Source organism: Mercurialis annua, linkage group LG4 (assembly GCF_937616625.2).
Source record: "Mercurialis annua linkage group LG4, ddMerAnnu1.2, whole genome shotgun sequence".
Classification (NCBI taxonomy): Eukaryota; Viridiplantae; Streptophyta; class Magnoliopsida; order Malpighiales; family Euphorbiaceae; genus Mercurialis; species Mercurialis annua.
In genome coordinates, this window is record NC_065573.1 from 16590434 (window position 1) to 16610781 (window position 20348).

Consider the following 20348-nt stretch of genomic DNA (forward strand, 5'->3'; position numbering starts at 1 on the left):
TTCATTCTTGGGAAACGTAAAGGGTTGCGTGTTATGTTTTTCCCGCTCAATCCAATGTGGCAAACATTAGGGTTTTAATTCTTGCCACGCTGGATACCTGTGGCAGGGAATGTTTGCCACGTGAGCGAGCTTAACGGGAGAAGCTGCTTCCGTTAAATGGTGTGTTTTTTTTGTTAAGGAATGTAACATGAGGGTCATATTTGAGATTGGAAAAACATGAGGGGGCCAAGTGAGCTTGGAGGTAAACATGAGGGTCATTTTTGTACCTTCTGCCTAGATATGGTTGTTGGGCAATTGATCTTAACCATAATTTAATTTTCATGCTTTTTCATTTTAGTGACTATTTTGTTTATCATTAAACTTTTATTTTATTTTATTTTGATATTTTCTTACAAAAAATGCTTAGATAGCAGCCGGAAGTGGGCACGTGGCAACCAAATTTTACTAGTTCTACTTTAAAAATTTATCACATGTACATAATTTTATTTTAAAAAGTAATTTTAAGTCAAATTATGCATACATTGCAAGTTTTCAAGTAAATATTAATAAATTTCAGCTGCCACCTAAGCATTTTGGACCGGAAAACGTCAAAATGAAAAAAAAACAAAAGTTCAGTGATAAAAAAAAGGCCAAACCTTTCACAAAAGCTTCACAAAAGTCCTGACCTTTCAATTTTATCGATTTTGGCCAAAAACTGATTATTTGGTTTCACAAAAATCCTGACATTTCAATTTTGTCAATTTTGGCCAAAAATGAATTATTTGGTTTCACAAAAGTCCTGAACTTTCAATATTTGGCATGCCACATAGGCGTCACATAGGCGCCACATAGGCAAATTGAAATCAAATTGAGAGTTGGCCACAACTGAAATTAAATAATTTATTTTTGGCCAAAATCGACAAAATTAAAAGGTCGGGACTTTTGTGAAACTTTTATTAAAGGTTTGGCCTTTTTACGACATTTGGCCTAAAAAAAAATCAGTGACTGAAATGGAAAAATTAAAAAATTCAATAAATTTTAAGAGCAATTACCGTATGATAACGGGTTGGAAATTAACATGCGATCTATTTTTTTTTTTTATGAATATATGCAAGCTAATTAAATTAACACTCCAAACAAGCTTTATTATTCAGAATGTAAAAATCCAACATGTAGCTCGGTCTGATAAAATTGATCACAATTCTTAGTCCTTTTTGCCAATGAACTTCTAAGAAAATCAGTTCAAATTCAAAACATAGGTGGCGAATTACCAGAAGCAAGAACATCCACCAAATTAAGCAAGCTGTTCCAGTAATTCCCCTGATCTTCAACATTATTATTATTATTCGCACCGGAGCCTTCATAATTAGTTGCGGACGATAAATTTCCATGATCCGCAGAGTTATAAACCAAAATATCAGAAAGTTCTCCATTAACCAAATTATTACCACTGATCATATTTTGATCACTTGTTGCCCTAAAATTGTCCAAAATCCATGCATTATCGCCATGCAGTAGTACTTCATCAGAAGTACCGTGATGATCAAACGTACTACTCATTCCATGCACACCAATAATTGATGGATCATCCAATTCTTTTGCCGGTGCAATCTGGTTAGGTTTCTCGAAACATTCGATCAGATTCGAGTTCTCATGAAACCCAACTGCTGTCGGAATCGGTAACGAGTGTTCGGGAAAATTTAACGTTGATGTTGGAGACTCAAGGGTGTCACTAGCACCAAATAACATGCCTGCACACACCGTACCTTGCCAGGGTTAGCAGTTTATTTTTGCTGCCTCATCACTAAAAATTCAATTCCTATCAAAATGGTATCGAAAATTTAAATATAATTTCATGCAATTGTAACTCGTGGGTTGTCATCTGACACTATGCCTTATATAGCAATTTCTTTTAATAAGGAAAATGAATTTATGTATGACAACTAGAGCTCATAAGTATATTTCACAAAACTGGAAAAAAATAACTGATAAAAATTAAAGATTGTGAAATACATGCAAAACGTGATATCATTGTAGGTAAATAAGTTTATATTGCTTACATAAAATATGCTGCCATCCAGAAGCGGACTCAGAACTTGTTTATAAGGTGGGCAAATTTGTAGACAAAAATAATAAAATATAAATTTTAAGATGGGCAGTGTTTATAATTTTACTGCAGAAAAACTATAGTATTAGATTATATATTTATATTTTTTCAAATTAAGAATCAAAATATTAAGATGGTCAGTTGTCTACCATACACTCTTCCTAGGTCCGCCCATGCTGCCATCGATTGTCAAATCATTTAATTATCAACTGAATTAATTTTTCAAGTAAATACAAATATTTAATACCATTAGGATACGAATTAAAGTTTTTATACCAAATAAAAAAATGCTACTATGAATGCTTTTAACACTACCTTGCCATGCTTTGAGTACGTCAAGGCATTTTGGTCTAGCTTGCAGAGGTGCAGATTTGGTAGTGGTGATGGTGGAGAACTGATCAGGGATGACTGAACCAGAGAAGCCAAGTAATGGGTTAGGAGATGCGAGCTTAGACTCACGGACTAGCCTGGCTTCAGCCTCTAACCGAGCAGTCTCCCACTGAGCCATGTGGCTTACATTCTTGGTCTGGCCAGACCCGAAAACATCTGATTTAGGCTTGTGGGTTACTGGGTCTATGCCCATTCGGTCCAACCGTTTCTTCAGATGTGTGTTCCAGTAATTCTTTATCTCATTATCTGTTCTTTTGGGCAGGTGTGTTGCTATAGCTGACCACCTGACCAAAATATATACCACCAATTTATAGCACAAATCATAAAACGTTGTAACTATTAGCACAATCTTTCATTATAAATGTCTAAAACGACGTCGGTTTGGTCGTCTATACGACCAAAAACGAATTTATTTTAACAAAAACAAAGCATAAAATGCATGCCGGGTTATAAAATAAAAAATCTAAAAAAGTTGTGCTAATGGATATATGAGACACTTTTTAATTTGTGTTTAAATCGAAAAAACGCGGAAGGTTGTGCTATATGGTGACATTAATCCTATTTTTTTATTAATGCAATATCAAAAGTATGAACTCATAATAATAAAAAAAATTACTAATTACACAGAGCTGAATTGATATTAGAATTAGGAATACGTTATGTTTTCTTTATTTTTAATATATTTAAGAAATATTATAATTTCATATAACTTAAATTCTGGAAGATTTTAACTATCTAATATCTAAATATTATAAGAATAACAATTTTTTAAGCATCAGAAAAAGAAAATTAAACTAAACTCGATAGGATATAATAAATATATACTTTAGTATTATTCTGTAAAATATAGAGTTTAAAATGAATATGATTCAGTTTCTCTCAATAAATATGACTCAGATATTAATCAATGGAAAATGACCAGCAATCAGAAAAGGCTTTATTATAGTTTTGCAAAAGATGACGACAAGTCCCACCAAAGACAAAGATTCGAATTAATTAGTAAGAAGAAAAGTTGAGGGAGTAGATATAAAAGGAGAGGCATAAACTCAGGGGATTAAATTTAGGACATTAAGTTATACGAAAATTTTAAAATAGGTACTTAATAACTTTTTTTACAAAATAGATACTAATTTTAACGAAACGTCAGGATGACTCATGCATTTTTCGTCCAATAAGTGAGAAATACGTGGCTGAAAGTCCTCATTTCCAATATTTCGCTAAATTTAGTATCTATTTTGTAACAAAAAAATTGTTCGGTACCGATTTAGTAGTTTCCATGTAGTTCAATACCGTCTCAAGTTTAATATCTCATAAACTTACTTGTTTCCAAGAAGAGCATGAAGTTGAATTATGGTCTGTTCTTCCTGCAAACTGAATTTCCCCCTTTTGATATCTGGTCTTAGATAGTTAGTCCACCTCAGCCTACAGCTCTTCCCACATCTTTGGAGTCCTATCATTACGGACACATAACAATCATCAATAATCTCATTCTCACAAAACATATGGCAAACAGTGGCGGAATCAGAAAATAAAAAATATTTCTAGAAATATCAATATATAACTAAAAAAACAACGGCTAAAGGAGTGCTCGCTCATCCTGCCCCTTTAGTTCCGCTCGTCGTCCTAGCTAAATGTATCGATAAATATAGAGAGAGAAAATAAAAGATATCGTTACCGGCTTTAGCCGGTAGGGCTTGCCAGCTTCCATGGCCATGTTGTTCTATGTAAGCCAAGAGCTTGTCGTCTTCTTCGGAAGTCCATGGCCCTTTTTTTAGTCCACCTTTTACACAGCATGGAGACCTAACCATCTCTTAAATAGTTGATAAAGTGCAGTTCAGAGAGCTAAGAGAATGACTTTAGGAGAAGATGCATGGCAGCTCAAGAAATGAGGAAAAGGTCAATGGCAATTTATATAGACTTCATTATTTACTGAAGGTAAAAAAAAAATTTATCTACTTATGATTTGGGTCAGATTGTTAAATGTTCAATAATTGTTTTGGATCTTTGCTAGATATATTCAAAAGGATTTGTTTGGAAATGACTGATGATTTATGAGAGATTTATTTTGTACCTGCTACAAGAAAATATTTTTATTAACATCTGGTGTCGTTATAAAAACTCAAAATATAGTTATTAATTTTTTTTAATAATGATAAACGCGATTGTACGTTAGCCTATGTAATTTTTTCTATAACAACTTTTTTAATATTGGTCGTTGTTATATGCTTTATAAAAACTATAGAAATTGATTGTTAAAAGATATTAATAACCATAAAGAGTCATTTTTAAAAACTAAAATATTAATTATTATGTCACTGTGTTATATAATTTTAGATTTTTTTAATATGTTTTTATAATTGAAAATATTGAATATTGTTAAAATTTAAAATTTACTTTTTTATTGATATATTACAATAAAGGAAAACAAATTAATTTATAATGACATGTGATTTTATTTTACAATGAGACTACAACATTTCCATTTTACTTATCTTCCATATGGGATTTTACTTTATTTCTTTTTTTTAGAAACAAAATTATTTATCATTGTGAAATGTTTATATTAAAAACGACACGAGTTATGTCGTCGGAAAAATAACTATATATATTATAATAACTTGATTAGCCGTTATAAAATAATTATATTTAAAACGATATAAAGGAAGTCATTATTAGAAGTATAATTTTTAATAACACTTTTATTAGTCGTTTTAAAATAATAATATTTAAAAACAATATTAAAATAATTATTTTTTAATTATTGAAAAAGAGGAGCGCTTGTAGGAAAAATTAAATCTACGACTTTAGCAGTTTGTTGCCCAACACTTATATCATTTGAGTTATAACTCGGTGGTTATAAAGAAAACAATTGCTATAAAAGGTATTATGTTGGCCTTCTTTACTTCACTTTAAATCAATCATTAACTGGATATGAGCATGATCATTAGAATGTCCACCTAATTAAAGGAATATATATTGGATAACTGATCTCAAATTCACCAAATATATAGATGTTCGCCTGTAAATATTCCGGACTCGAATCTTTGAATTTATAATTGGGATCAGTTTGAGGTATGATATTTTAACGAACCTACGTAGATATTCACAGGGCTTGTTTGGTTAAAAACACTTAATCACGTGATTTAAGAAGTAATAATCTGGGAGTTAAGAACTCAGACGAGATTAATACCGAAAACTACTCTTAAATTAAAACAATCCGGAGATTGCGAGATAAAAAGCACTGGACTTGGTGTTTGATTGATTGATTTGTTTATACAAAAATAATGAAGCTCTGAGCTATTTATAGCTCCTCACAATCGAGACTCCTAATCCAACTAAGACTAAAACTCTAATAGATAATCACTCCTAATGAGCTACAAATTCCTATAAAATAGAAAAAGCAATAATAAACAAGCTTTCCGTTGGGCCTTAATACCTGATAAGCCCACATGAAGTTCTATCCGGTAATTATTTGGGCCGGAGTAAACAATGCCCCCAACAAGTCTGAAACGTTTATCTTTTGGGCTTGTTCTTCCTTCTCAGCACTTCCAAGCCCACTACTGAGGCCCAATTCATTCGAAAAAATTTAAAGGGGTGCGCATCTATAAACCTTTCGGTACCCCCTTTAAGCCACGTCATCTCCAGCTGTTCTCCACGATGCCACGTTTTGGCCCCACGACCTTTCGGCTTCCTCTGATTTTGTCTTTTAACAAAAATACCATTTCATTTCATCACTTACCTACTCTCTCTGCATTTATCAAGCTTTCTCTCTCCTCAGCAACCTCGAGTAATTCACCAAGTCTCTTCTGGTAAGTTTTCGCCCTAACCTCTCTTGTCTTTGATTCGCCTCTTTTAATCATTCGCCTAACTGAGATATCCCATTCTGCAGTTATAATGGCTGCTCCTAATGACGCTATCGCCGCTCAAGTGACCGACAAGATGAACGAAATCCAAGCTGCTGCTCCAAACACCGATCTTCAGGTAATAGTGAAAACCAACGACGACAAAGAATGTGTCGGTCCAATACTCGTTTCGCCCAGTCATCTCTGCGAAAAATCGTCCAAGAAGGAGCCCAAGGAGCCAAAGCCAAAGAAAATGAGGGCTGAACTTTCCGGGTCTCGCCTTTTTGATCCCGCTCCTTCTGACCCTGAAATCAATCGCCCTTCCAGGAGCGCTCATTCCTCTTCAAGGGGTGATACCCAGACGGGGGACGATCACACTTGCGACGAAGGCATCTCCTTGACGGGGAACCGCTCTTCTCAAAAAACATCGTCTGAAGTCGCCCCGACGGTGTCGCAAATGCTCAACTTTTCTCCGCTCCCTACTCTGCATTCGCCCCTTGGTTCAGACCTGGTGAACCTCCCGGCTCGTCTTGCTGCTAACACTAAGGTACCTTATTTTTGCTTATTATCGCCTTAACAATGTCCCTATCAGCTAATTTTTTATTGTGGCCAATCATGGCAGATACCGGATGATGTCCCGGCGAAGCATGACGACCTGGCAGCAAAAGCAGCAGCCTTCCTTAACTCTGACAGTGAGGAAGAAGAGATGTCCGCACCAGAGATTGAGCAACAGGCTGAAGTGACCAGCGGTCCTTCTGAGGGATGGGGCGATCACCTAGACGTCGTTGGCTCTTTGAAGTCCCAAGGTGTGGCGACCTTCAAGTCACTTGAAGACTTTGGCCGTCTTAAAAGAGCGGCGACTGCTCTGGCCGATGCTCCTCCAGAGATTTTGAATGAGAAGGCTCGTAGTGCCATGGTCCAGCTGTCTGCGTCGCTACCCGCATTCCAAAAGATCTATGATGAGGCGACGCAGATCCAGACAGATCATGACCAACTGACCTTTCGGGAGGCCGAAGCAAGGGAGAAACTGGAAACGCTCAAGGCTTTCGTGAAAGCATCTGTTTCGACCTTGACCGCTCGCCGGGACCATGCCAAGGAGTTGAGTGACAAAATTTCAGCCTTGAAGCTCGAGCTGGAGACTGAAGAGAAGGGCATAGGCGAGCTGGAAGCTGCAATGGACAAAAGCTTGCTCGAGGGGGTCGGTGTGAAGAAGAGCCGGAATGAGCTGAAACAAAGCCTCGCCAAGATGAAGCCGAAGGTGGATGAAGCCCGGAAGTCTTTTAACACAGTTCGTAGTGAGCTTGGCGATATTTTTAGCCATTTTTAGTTTTTTCAAGTTCAGAACAATGTTAATGTTTGTTTGTCTAATTTTGTAATACTTTGAATCGCACTATGTTTTGATCGGCCTGGGGCCGTATCTCGTTTGATTTTGGCTATTTTTCAATGTTTATTCGGCCAGAGAGCCGAAAATTTCACCATTATTCACACCTTGCATTGCTTTCATGTCTACTTATTTTCATATTATCGGTCCGTAATTAGTCCGATACGAAAAAATGTTATTTATTATCAAAAAATGATTACAAAATGTTGAGAAAAACGGAGGACCCGTTGAAAAAACTCAACTAATGTGAACCGCCGAAACGTAAATGGTATTACCAAATGATCGGCGTTCGCATATATTTGCCGAGCTTTCCATGAATTTTAACAAATTATGGTATTGCTCGGCGATAGTTTACAACCAACATTATTCCTCGTCGGCTCTCGACAGCCGTTGGTCGTTTGTAAAAAACTGAGCGTCCGTTCAAAAAATTCAACTGTGACAATGAACAGCCGAAGTATCTCGCATAATCGGCTAGAAGCAATATTTAAAAGCGTCGCCGGAAAAACAAAACGAGCATTTCTCCTGACTCGGTGTTTGGCCAAATTTTGCGGCCGCGTCTATTCGTCGTCGGCCCCAAACAGCCGTCGGTCGATGCCATCCCAACAACTAGGAACATACTTTTTTAGGAACTGTCTGTTGATTGCCCTGTCATGCTCCTCTCCGTCAATGTTCGCCAGCAAGTAAGCACCGCCTTCTAACTTGTTGACTACAATAAAGGGGCCTTCCCAATTCGGGCTCCACTTGCCAAGCCGATTATCTTTATGACCGATAGGCAAGACTGCCTTCCAGACTATGTCGCCCACTGTAAATACTTTTCGTTTTACACGTTTGTTGTATGCCCTCTCGACTCTTCTTTTCTGGGCTTCAAGGTGATCCAATGCTGCTAATCGTTCCTCGTCAAGATCTAAAGCGTCTATCACCATTTTATCGAAGTAGTCGTCATTGGACAGTTGGCTCTGGTATCGGCGACGAGTCGACATGACTGTCAACTCCATTGGCAACATTGCATCATACCCATATACCAATTGGAACGGCGAGGTCCCAGTAGCCGACTTCTGACTGGTTCTATTCGCCCAAACGGCTTCCGATAAAAGCACGTGCCATTGTCTTGGATTCTCTTCAATCATCTTTTGGACTATAAGCTTGATGGCTTTGTTGGTGGCTTCGGCCTGTCCGTTAGCTTGAGCGTAGTACGGTGTTGAATGTAACATTTTTATCTTCATTTGGGAAGCCCACCAACTTATATCGCCTCCTGTGAACATAGTCCCTTGATCTGTAGTTATGGACTCGGGCAAGCCGTGTCGGTGGACGATGTATTCTTTGAAGAACATGATCACTGCTTCTTGTGTTGGCGACTTTAAAGGTTTAGCTTCGACCCACTTGGTGAAGTAGCAAGTAGTACGGTGTTGAATGTAACATTTTTATCTTCATTTGGGAAGCCCACCAACTTATATCGCCTCCTGTGAACATAGTCCCTTGATCTGTAGTTATGGACTCGGGCAAGCCGTGTCGGTGGACGATGTATTCTTTGAAGAACCTGATCACTGCTTCTTGTGTTGGCGACTTTAAAGGTTTAGCTTCGACCCACTTGGTGAAGTAGCAAGTGGCGATAATCACAAAAGTATGACCATCAGACGAGCCGGGGTATACTTTCCCTATCAGGTCGACCGCCCATCCTCTGAATGGCCATGGCTTGATGATGGAGTGCAGGTCTTCGGCCGGGACGTGTTGTATTGGGCCGAATTTCTGACAAGCTTCACAACCTTTGGCATATCTTATGCAGTCTTGTTCCATTTTCGGCCAATAAAAGCCGTATTTATGGATAAGCCACCTCATTCTGGGGCCCGCCTGGTGGGCGCCCGCTATACCTTCGTGTACCTCGGCCATAGCAAGCATTACCTCTTTTGGACCGATGCATCTGAAGAGTAGCCCTTCGAAGCCCTTCTTATATAATTCGCCGGCTAAGACCACGTAATTAAGGGCTAAAGTCCTCAACCTCCTATTCGTGGCGTCTGGTTTTTCGAACCACTTCAGGAGCTCGTCCCTCCAATCTTGGGTGACGTCCAGCTGGTAAACCGAGAATTGTCTTTCGTCGATCATGATGCCCCCGGTGTGGAGATTCGGCGTTTCCCTCTATATAGCGTCGAACTCTCGGTTTACCTTGTAACCACTACCGTGCTGAGCTAGGTCGTTTGCAACGCCGTTATCGGCCCTCTCTGTGTATTCTATCCTCGTATCCTGAAAGCCTTCGATCAGGTGTTTCGCCTTGTTGCAATACCTTACCAACAGCTCGGACTCGCATTTGAATTCTCCTGTCACTTGTTTAATGACTAGCAAAGAATCTCCTTTTACACTGATCGCCCTTGCCCCTAGCTCGGCTAAAATCTCAAAACCGAATATGAGGGCCTCATATTCTGCCTGATTGTTGGTGCATTCGAACTGGAGTCTGAATGACAACTGGTAGGATGCCCCCAAGGGCGTGACGATGTGTACTCCCGCGCCTGCCCCCTGGCTTGTCCTGGATCCGTCGAACCACATCTTCCACACGGCGATGTCGAAGAACATGACTGTTTCTTCCTTGAGGGTAATACCAGGGTGATCGGCCAAGAAGTCTGCCAACACTTGTCCTTTTACTGCTCTTTGGGGAACATACACCAATGTGAATTCGGACATTGCAATCGCCCATTTTCCAATCCGATTCCTCAAGTATGGTTTTGATAAGATATACTTAATTATATCGGTCTGGGACAAAACATACACTACGACCGGCAACATATAGTATCGCAGCTTACAGTACGTGAAGTACAGGCATAGACACATTTTTTCTATGTCGGTATAACGAATTTCTGTGTCCGTCAGTCCTCGGCTCAAATAGTAAACTGCTCTCTCGACCCCATCGTCCTCTTGGGCGAGCATACATCCTAGGGATTCGTGTGCAGCCGATAGGTATAACAACAAAGGCTTATTCGGCTTTGGAGGAGTCATAACCGGAGGTTTGGCCAAGTAACCTTTCAAATCGTCGAACACCCTCTGTTGCTCGTCCGTCCATACCCACTCATCGGTCTCTTTTCCTCTCAGCAAAACACTCCAGCTGCGAAGCCGGCCCGCTGTGTTCGCTATGAATCTTCTTAAAAAATTGATTTGACCGATGAGCCTCTGGAGCTGCTTCTTGGTTTTGGGTGGTTCAGCATTGATAATCGCCTTGGCTTTGTTCTTGTCTATTTCTACTCCCCGCTGGTGAACCAAGAAACCCAAGAAGTTTCCAGCCGAAACGCCGAATGCGCATTTCAGAGGGTTCATCTTCAACCCATTACATCGTATACGCTCGAAACCTTGCCGGAGGTCGGCCAGATGAATTTCGCCGGTATTCGACTTGATTACGACATCGTCTATGTAGACCTCAAGGCAGTCGAGGCCTCTGAACATTTTGTTCATCGCCCTCTGATATGTTGCCCCCGCGTTTTTCAAGCCGAAAGGCATTACTACCCATTCGTACGCTCCGATCGGCCCGGGGCATCTAAAAACCGTTTTGGAGATGTCCTCCTTGCTGATTGGAACTTGGTTGTATCCAGAGTGCGCATCGAGGAAACTGAGTATCGTGTGTCCCGCTGCCCTGTCTATCAGCATATCGGCCACAGGCATCGGGTATTCGTCCTTGGGTGTGGCCAGGTTGAGGTTCCGAAAATGTACGCATACTCGTAGCTTCCCGTTTTTCTTCATCACTGGTACGATGTTAGAGAGCCATTCGGTGTACTGGGCTTCCCGAATAAACTTGGCATCTTCCAGCCGCTTAATCTCATCCTGGATGAGAGTATCCACTTCCCTGGACATTCGCCGGGGAGGTTGCCGAAATGGCCGAAACCCGCTCTTTAATGGAAGCTTATGTTCGGCGATGTCAGGATCAAGGCCCGACATTTCATCATATGACCAGGCAAAGCAGTCGCGGAACTCAATGAGTAGGGCGACCAGTTGCTTTCTGAATCCTTCGTCCAGTCCTGCGTTGATATATATAGGTTTAGGCGATTCATCTGTCCCCAGATTGATTTCGAGGAGATCGTCCTGTACTTGGGAGGGATCATCTTCTAACTTCCTGGTTGCCAATCGTATGTCCCCGATCCGCAACGATCCTGTTGGGTCTTGATCTTGGTCCTCATAGATGCATTCGGCCGATGTAATATCATACAGCGAGGTTAACTGCCTAATTTTCTCCCTCAACTCTTTATGTCGTGCTATCATTTTGAATCTTTGAGGATGGTGGATCGGCCTTTGCCCCCGAGGGTCACTGATACCGGCCGATCCGAGTTAACAAGCAAGCGAGGAACACTCGTCTCTCCTTTCGAACTAAGGGATTGTATGTTGCGCACCTCTTCATCGTATAAACGTGCTTCGAGTAAGTTATGGTCCTCGCCGAAGGGGTTGGGGTCACCCTGCACAACTTCGGCCTCGCCGTCATCTCGCCATATGAAGAGCATTTGATGCATAGTCGACGGTATACACATGTTGGAGTGTATCCAATCGCGGCCGAGCAAAATGTTGTAGTTGCTCCGGGCGTTGACTACGAAAAACCCTTCTTCGGTTTCCACTCGCCCTACCTTGATTCTGAGGGTGATGTACCCCTCGGCCGGCGTTTCGGCCCCTGCGAAGTCAGTCATGTAAACATCGATCGGGTCCAGCTGATCCCGCGTTATGCCCAGTTTTTTGAGCATCTTCGCCGGTAGTATGTTGACGCCAGCCCCGTTATCGATGAGGACCCTGTTAATCGATACCCCATTCAAATCGGCCTTGATGTACAGTGGCCGAATGTGCCTAGTCATCCTCGTTGGAGGTTTGCTAAGAGATACTACCGCGGTACTGTCGGCGCTATCTCCTTCCGGTACGATTACATCGCCCTCCAACGTTGCGTTCTGCCCCGGTTTACTTCTGTATGAGTTGGGGAGCGTGACCACTTTTACTCCGTATTCGTCCCTCACCACCGGGACCCAGGCTTTCAACACGCCCTTCTTGTGCGAGACGACGACCTCGCGGGCTTTGGGCAATCTTGCTTTAAGCTGGCCACCCTGGTGCGATACGAGTACGTCCTTGTAGGACGATCGGCCGCTGGAATCTTCGTCATCCTCGTGAACTACTGCCGTGACGGGCGCATCGGCCACTTGTTTTTTGCCCTTCGGCATCCATACCTTCCTTACCTTGGCATTTCGCGTATCAGGTGATTTGGTATCCGCATATGCCTGGTTCCTTGCCCCCAGTCTCTCGGCTATTGGCCTATTTCCGTGCTGCTTTCTGGGAGCCGATTCTGCCCCGTGATTCGCCCGCGACTCTTGTCGCAGCCTTTGCATTCGCCTCTTCTGGGTTTTCGTCATACGAGGGGTCTCCTCCGTTGGCCGAAATATCCTCTTGAATACGTTAGTGGTAGGCCTTCGCTGTGGCTCATGCCTCTGCCACTGCTCTGTGGGCGATCTCGGTTTAAAGGTCTTGGGATGCTTCCTCGTGTTCTCGCCTCCCTTGACCCTAAAACACGTACTGCATGATGGGCAAGTCATATCTGCAGCGGGCGAGCTGTGTCGCTTCCTCTTCTGTTGCTGAGGTTGTCCTTTTTCTCCTCGCCACTTTGATCCGTCGGTCTCTACTCTCGGCTTGGGCCTTCTAGGGTTCCACTTGCTTTGTATCTGCCCTTGCTCTAGGTAGCTATCAAAGTGAGGCCGAACGGTGTTAATGGACACGTATTTAGCATCGGCGTCTTTCTTCGTTGGGAACAGAAGTTTTCCTTCGTTAATCGCCTTCTGGATCACGTTTCTGAAATTTACGCAATTGTTCGTGCTGTGCCTCCAGGAATTGTGGTACTTGCAATAATCTTTGCCGACCAGCTCCTCCGACGGTGGAATTGTATGACCTTCGCTTAAGGCGATCTGTCCATCTTTTAACAAGGCATCAAATATGTCGTCCGCTTTGGTCAGGTCGAACGAATACTCCTTTTGTACCACCGCAGTTTTATTTCTCTTAATAAATCCAGGATTTCGCAAGGCCGAACATTCCAGGGGTTTCGTTCCTAAAAATTCGGCCATGTTGACTTCATCTTCGGAACCGCTGTCCTCACTGTCGGACACCACGGCCACGTCAAGCTGGTCTTTGTAATAGGTGCCTTTAGATGCGCCCCTCCTCTGTTCTTTCTCCTGGAGGAGTCATTCGTAGCTCGTCACCCTGTTCGTCAGCTCGAACAAGTCGCGAAACCTGTGGCCCTCGAAATGCTCCCTCATGGCGAAACTCATTCCTCTTACCACCATCGGTACGCAATCGGCCTCTGACATTTTGGTGGAGCACCTAGTCCTGAGGTTTCTAAATCGGCCGATATACTTTTCTGCCGACTCACTCGGTAGCTGTGAGATTCGGGCGAGGTCAGCCAGGGTGACATCAGGTGGTGCCCTGTAAAACTCCTCATGGAAGAGGATTTCGAGGTCCTTCCATGTGTCCACCGAATTGGGCGACAATCTAGAATACCACGTAAATGCCATTTTTGTCAAGGAGCTGGCGAAAAGCCGGAGCTTCCAGAAATCATGAGCAGCTGCTTCGCCACATTGGGCTGAGAACCGGGCGACATGTTCAACCGTCGATTGTCCCTTCTCCTCGCCTGAAAATCAACTGAACTCCGGCACTTTGTAACCCCTTGGGAAAGGGTATAATTTGTCGATCCAGTCTGGATATGGTTTCATGTACGATGGGCGAGGCATAGGTCGCAAGTCCACCCGAAGCCTCTCTAGCATGTCAACGAGTTGCCCTTGATTGTATATATTCGGATCGCCGCCCTCCGAGAACGATCGTTCGCCCACGTTGGGCTCCTGGGTGTTGGCTCCAGTAGCTCCCCCTTGTGGTCTAGCTTCGCCTTGTGGGTTGGACGAGCTTGCCCCCGGGTGATCGGCCCTTCCTGAGAACTCGGCCTCGTTCCTCGTTAAGAGCTTAACGGAACCATATGTATACCCCATCTTGTTGGGTTGTTGTTCGGCCGAACCACCTGGTTGACCAAAACGGCTCGGTGTTTGGTTCTGTTCGGCCCTCCTGTACCCCTGATCGGCGGTGGATTGCCCGGAAAATAATCGCCCCAGGTTTTCCATTGCCTTGTTGAGGCCGTCCAAGTTCCCTTGGATCTGCATCTGGACCGACGTTTGGTCGGCCATGATGTTCCTCATTACTTCGGACATCTAATGCATAGCACCGTCGAACATCTGCTTGTTCTCCTGTGCTATCTCGCCCCTCATGGCCGAGAAATCGGCCTGTGATAAAGAAGGGCGAGAGGGAGGAAGCTGACGTGAGTAGTCTAACATATCATCGGTCGCGTCGTCATTCTTGTCCTTAGGTGGGTTCCCCTCGGTGTCCGTTATATTCAGCACCTTGTTTGATTGGTTCACCTGTTTGTCCTTGACCATGGTTTCCGATCTATCCGAATCAGATTCGTCTACTATGTCACCTTCCTTCCGTTGTTGTCGGCGTATGGACCGAGCGTGCCTGGAATCGTCCTTAAAGTCCGTTTTTGTGCTAACCATAAACTGGTCCCCAGTGGAGTCGCCAAAAGATGTTCGCCTGGAAATATTCCGGACTCGAATCTTTGAATTTATAATTGGGATCGGTTTGAGGTATGATACTTTAACGAACCTACGTAGATATTCACAGGGCTTGTTTGGTTAAAAACACTTAATCACGTGATTTAAGAAGTAATAATCTGGGAGTTAAGAACTCAGGCGAGATTAATACCAAAAACTACTCCTAAATTAAAACAATCCGGAGATTGCGAGATAAAAAGCACTGGGCTTGGTGTTTGATTGATTGATTTGTTTATACAAAAATAATGAAGCTCTGAGCTATTTATAGCTCCTCACAATCGAGACTCCTAATCCAACTAAGACTAAAACTCTAATAGATAATCACTCCTAATGAGCTACAAATTCCTATAAAATAGAAAAAGCAATAATAAACAAGCTTTCCGTTGGGCCTTAATCCCTGATAAGCCCACATGAAGTTCTATCCGGTAATTATTTGGGCCGGTGTAAACAATAGAAAATATAAATATCGGTTTGGCGATTAATAAAATCAACTTCATTATTTACATTTGGTTTAAATTTTGTATGTGTAATTGAAATAAAATCAATATTTTCTTATTATTTGCTAGAATCCTTAATACATGTTTATAATATTATTAATTTATTATTTTCAGCTTTTTATTCTCAGTATTTATTTTCCAATTTTGCGATGTTTGTATATGAGTTGAGATGCTATAGCTATTATTTTTTGTATAATTTGATTATATTTACCTGATATATAATGTTTGTAAATTGATAAAATTAATAAATAATAAATTGTTAAGATTAATTTTGTGCAAGAACCTGATCTTTTAGTTCGGTGTACAATATTTTATGTGTTCATATATAAAAGAGCAGGATATCTATTTAATATAAAATGCACTTCTAATCCTGCTAGTTGAGCAAATTGGATACACCCACAATTGGGTTTGAGTCGAAATACTGGAAGTTCTGTTATGAAATTTTAATTTATAACTAAAATATTTAAATTTTAATATCTTCTCTCTTCATGCACAATATCTAAATTTTAATTTATAACTAAAATATTTTCAAACTAAAATTCTATAAAAGTAAAACATATTTCTGACTCAGTGTGAATTTCTGACGTAAAAAAAACTCTAATTATCCTAAGTGGGTTTTAGCATTTATGAGGGATCATTTAGTAAAAAATTCATGGAAGCTATCAATATTTTCTAGTAATTATTTTCATACTAAGGGACAGAATTGTCTGGCCTATTTTGGAATACACTAAATATTTATATGGATATTGTTGTCTTTTCCGAATGGCCTAATAATAAAACAAATTCAAATTTATATAAGTTGTTGTAATTTTATTCAGAATTTTAAATTTGTAATAACAGTCCAATTTAATATTTATTGCAGTTTTATCCAATTTTTTTCCTATTAATTTTTAGTTGAATTTATAAATTAATTCTGTAGTTAGCAAAGTTCATTTTTAAAAAATTTAAAATTTAACTTCCGATATTAAAAAGATAAAAAAACAACGTTAAAATTTATATATAAATTCTCTAATTTTTTCGATCGTCAAAAAAAAGTTTAAAGCTAAATATGACCAAAAAAGACAAACAAAATTAATAGGTATCGTACGAGGTGAAAAATTGAAAAATTAATTAATTGAAAAATGGCTAATATTGCAACAAAACGTTAAAAATTAGACTATAGTATAAAAATTAAGATAAAAATACAACAATTCGCACATGTGTGGATTTGATTTAGGTCTTTCCAAATTAAGCATTGTTTTAGTTTTGAGATGAAGCGTGGAAAATGTGATATGACTACATTTATGTATAGCTGCATTTGTAGTACATATTGCTACGTGTAGATTAATATAAGGATTAATGTTATAAAAATTCACCAAATTTACACGTTTTTTCAATTTAATCACATTTTTTTAAAAAATTATAAACATACACATTTATATTTTCCCAAATTCATATATGGTGCTGATGTGTCACTCATTTATTGGTTAAAAATGACTTACACCTCAACAAATTGTACCAATGAATGAGTAACACGTCAGCACCGTATATGAATTTGAGGAAAAAAAATAAAAGTTATTATATGTTTATAAAAAGTTTTAAATGACGTGATTAAATTGGAAAAACATGTAAAGTTGGTAAATTTTTATGACATTATCCCTTAATATAACAATAATGATTGCCTTTTACAGTAGCTGAAGTAAGACAATGCATAGTACGGCAGTGAAATAAGTTCTTACAATACAGTCTCTTTTGGCTGTTGAGATTTTATAAAAATAACTAAGAAATTAGTTTAGTTTTAAATATGCATTAATTCCTATTTCTACTTCCAATTATTTATACGCGTATATATATATTACCAATTGAAGTTTTTTCAGTGTGCCAACTTAATAAACACCTAATCCTATTACTTCAAAAGAAACAAATTGTTGAAATTTTGTAACCTGTGATTTAGGTTTTAAGTTTATTAAAATTATGGTTCGAATTTTATCTACAATCTTATACTCTTTTAGATAGACTAATCATTTGATTCTCCTTCTTAATGGTGGCCCCGGTTTATGGACCGGCATTTTTTATTAGGAATCATCGATCTACGGTTTAAGAAAAATTAATTTAGAACCTGCCTGTTCCAATTTAAGATTAAAAAAGAATTTATAATTCAAAATTATAAAATCTAAAAAAAATTATCATATTAAAATTAATTTAGGTAAACATAAATGAAAAAAATATAAATGATAAATAATATGTTTTACGAGAGAATAAAATAAATATATGAATTCAAATTTGAAATGAAAATAAAAAAGGGAAAGAAAAAAGGAAAAAATTGAAAAAAGAATGTAGAAAGATGAGAGTTGAATGAAAATGGAAGAAGATGAACAATTAAAAAAAAATAAAGAAAGAGAATCGTATTGGTTATTTATCTAATGGCTGATTTGGCTCCTCTCTCTGAACCCGTTCCTTCGCCTTTGCTGAAGGAGATTGGACGAGAGCCTATGGAGGAAGATCGATCGACTAAGAAAGCCAAATTCAGAGAGAATCAGGAGGAGGATATGGTTGAAGTCCAGGATGTCCCTATGTCCTTTAAAGATAAGGTTTTACAAGCAGACAAGGAGAGAGTGGTTTCCATCTCAGGGACGTGTGATGATTTCAATATGATGGAGGATGATGTGATTATTAGCAACGATGAGGGATTACCGATGATTAGTTTTTCCAATAGGGTGAAAGAGGAGCTATCCAAACCATGGCGTCGATCGGTGGTAGTGAAATTGCTTGGTAGACCTATTGGGTTTAGAAATCTTTGTAACAGACTTAAGTCGATGTGGAATTTTACTCAAGGTTTTGACGTTATAGATCTTGAGAATGACTATTTCCTGGTAAAGCTAAAGAGTGGGTGTGATGTGGAAGCTGTGTTAACTGGTGGCCCATGGGTGATATTAGGGCATTACTTGGCTGTCAAATCCTGGGATGAAGAGTTCAATTGTTCCGCAGATAGCATTCAATCTGTTCATGCTTGGATTAGGCTTCCGGGAATGCCAATCCATTACTATAATAAAAAAGTCCTCCGCTATATTGGTGAGATGGTAGGGAAAGTGGTGAAGATAGACTATTGCACTGAATTGGCCGAGCGAGGTAAATTTGCTAGAATTGCCGTGGAGGTGGATTTGACTAAGCCATTAGTTTCTCAATTTAAGATTGATGGCATAATGCAAAAAGTAGAGTATGAGTGCATGCCCAGGATTTGTTTTCATTGTGGTAAATTTGGGCACGTGAAAGATCATTGCCCAGAGCTTTTTATTGCTAGGAATGCAGACATCATGACTAATGTTCAGGCTGGAGCAATTCTGTCCGGGGAGTCTGAGAAGGAGAATAGTAAGGGTAATAACCAGGATACCAATAAGGGGCAAGCTATGAGGGATAATTCTCCAAGCTACGGTCCATGGATGATGGTGGGGAGGAGAGGTAGAACGGCTCCAGTGAAGAGAAGGGATAGCGGGAATCAAGGGACTGCTATGAGAAATTCGAGGGATTCGAGGGATTTGACGGGATCTAGATTCCATATTTTGGAAGATGAAGATAAGGAAAATACAACAGAAGTTGGAAAGAGTCCTATTATTAAGGAAGTTGTTGAAGGAATTAATAAGGAGAATACTAGCCCTAATATTCAGAGAGATAATCAAAGGCAACATGCAAAGAATGACGGTATTACCCTTGATAGATTGGGCCCAGTTTTGACCCAGAAAACGAATACACGAGGGCCCAAGATTTCTTCTAATCCTGTTACTAAACGATTTAATATGTCCAAAGTGGTTACCTCTCTGAATCCTGAGAATCACTCAGCTGTGAATATTTCGTATGAGCATGCTAGCTCCTCTAATGCTCTGGGTAATGCTTCTAGAGGGATGGTTAACCAGGTGGAGGAGCTTCAAGATATGGACATGGTTGTGGATGAAACGGTGCCCCCTGATATTGATAATACGAATCCAGGAGTGTTGGGTTGTATTTCGAATCAAGTAACAGGGACTCAATCGAATATTATTTCTGATGTGGATATGGGAGAATTTCAAATAATTCCTGAAGGAAATGTGGTGATTAATGGGGTTCCCATTAGGCAGGAGTGTAGACGTACGTGATGCGTTTGGTCTGGTTTCTGTTTTCTTTCGCCTTATTTATTTTAATGATTGGTACACATAATATAATGGTGTGGAATGTTCAAGGGGCGGGTTCTAAAGCTCTTAAGAGGGTTTTTAGAAATTTCTGTTTGAAGTACCGTTTGGATATTGTAGGCATTTTTGAGCCTAGAATCAGTGGTAGAAAAGCCGATGACTTTGTTAAAGCTAGTGGTTTCGATTTCTCTCATAGAGTGGAGGCGAATGGTTTTTCTGGAGGTATCTGGATTTTGTGGAAGTCTGTTGTAAAGGTTGAGGTGTTGTTTAACAACAAACATTTTATCCATGTCAGGGTGGGTGAAGGTGTAGACTCTTTTTTATTAACGATTATTTACGCGAGCCCAAATGCTGCTCTGCGTAAATTTGTTTGGGAAGACCTCTCTTTAATAGCTGCTGGTATCCGAGAGCCGTGGAT

At 40.0% G+C, this 20348-nt stretch overlaps 3 protein-coding genes across 3 annotated transcripts; 1 reads left to right on the top strand and 2 right to left on the bottom strand.

Moving 5' to 3' along the window:
• Positions 1–1103: 1103 nt before the first annotated feature.
• LOC126677393 (transcription factor MYB106-like) lies at positions 1104–4341 on the bottom strand. Its single transcript, XM_050371977.2, has 4 exons — positions 4152–4341; positions 3797–3926; positions 2402–2760; positions 1104–1730 (listed from the first exon to the last, which is right to left on the bottom strand). The coding sequence occupies exons 1-4, from the start codon at positions 4282–4284 to the stop codon at positions 1228–1230; spliced, it is 1125 nt and encodes a 374-aa protein (XP_050227934.1). The 5' UTR covers positions 4285–4341; the 3' UTR covers positions 1104–1227.
• A 4723-nt stretch (positions 4342–9064) lies between these two features.
• Positions 9065–11935, bottom strand: LOC126678356 (uncharacterized). Its single transcript, XM_050373260.1, has 4 exons — positions 10951–11935; positions 10193–10806; positions 9860–10117; positions 9065–9766 (listed from the first exon to the last, which is right to left on the bottom strand). Exons 1-4 carry the CDS (start codon positions 11933–11935, stop codon positions 9065–9067), a joined length of 2559 nt encoding a protein of 852 aa, XP_050229217.1.
• Positions 11936–18190: 6255 nt separating this feature from the next.
• On the top strand, positions 18191–19897 carry LOC126678358 (uncharacterized). The gene has a single exon (XM_050373261.1). The coding sequence runs from the start codon at positions 18191–18193 to the stop codon at positions 19895–19897; it is 1707 nt and encodes a 568-aa protein (XP_050229218.1).
• Positions 19898–20348: the final 451 nt, after the last annotated feature.

Coding starts and splice junctions, on each gene's coding strand:
- LOC126677393 (XM_050371977.2), bottom strand. CDS start 4,284: ATGGTTAGGTCTCCATGCTGTGTAAAAGGTGGACTAAAAAAAGGGCCA. Junction 3,927..4,151: donor AGCCCTACCGGCTAAAGCCG/GTAACGATATCT, acceptor CCGTAATGATAG/GACTCCAAAGATGTGGGAAG. Junction 1,731..2,401: donor CGTACTCAAAGCATGGCAAG/GTAGTGTTAAAA, acceptor CGGTGTGTGCAG/GCATGTTATTTGGTGCTAGT.
- LOC126678356 (XM_050373260.1), bottom strand. CDS start 11,935: ATGATAGCACGACATAAAGAGTTGAGGGAGAAAATTAGGCAGTTAACC. Junction 10,807..10,950: donor TTCGGCTGGAAACTTCTTGG/GTTTCTTGGTTC, acceptor TAGCGAACACAG/CGGGCCGGCTTCGCAGCTGG. Junction 9,767..9,859: donor AGCACGGTAGTGGTTACAAG/GTAAACCGAGAG, acceptor TCGGTTTACCAG/CTGGACGTCACCCAAGATTG.
- LOC126678358 (XM_050373261.1), top strand. CDS start 18,191: ATGGCTGATTTGGCTCCTCTCTCTGAACCCGTTCCTTCGCCTTTGCTG.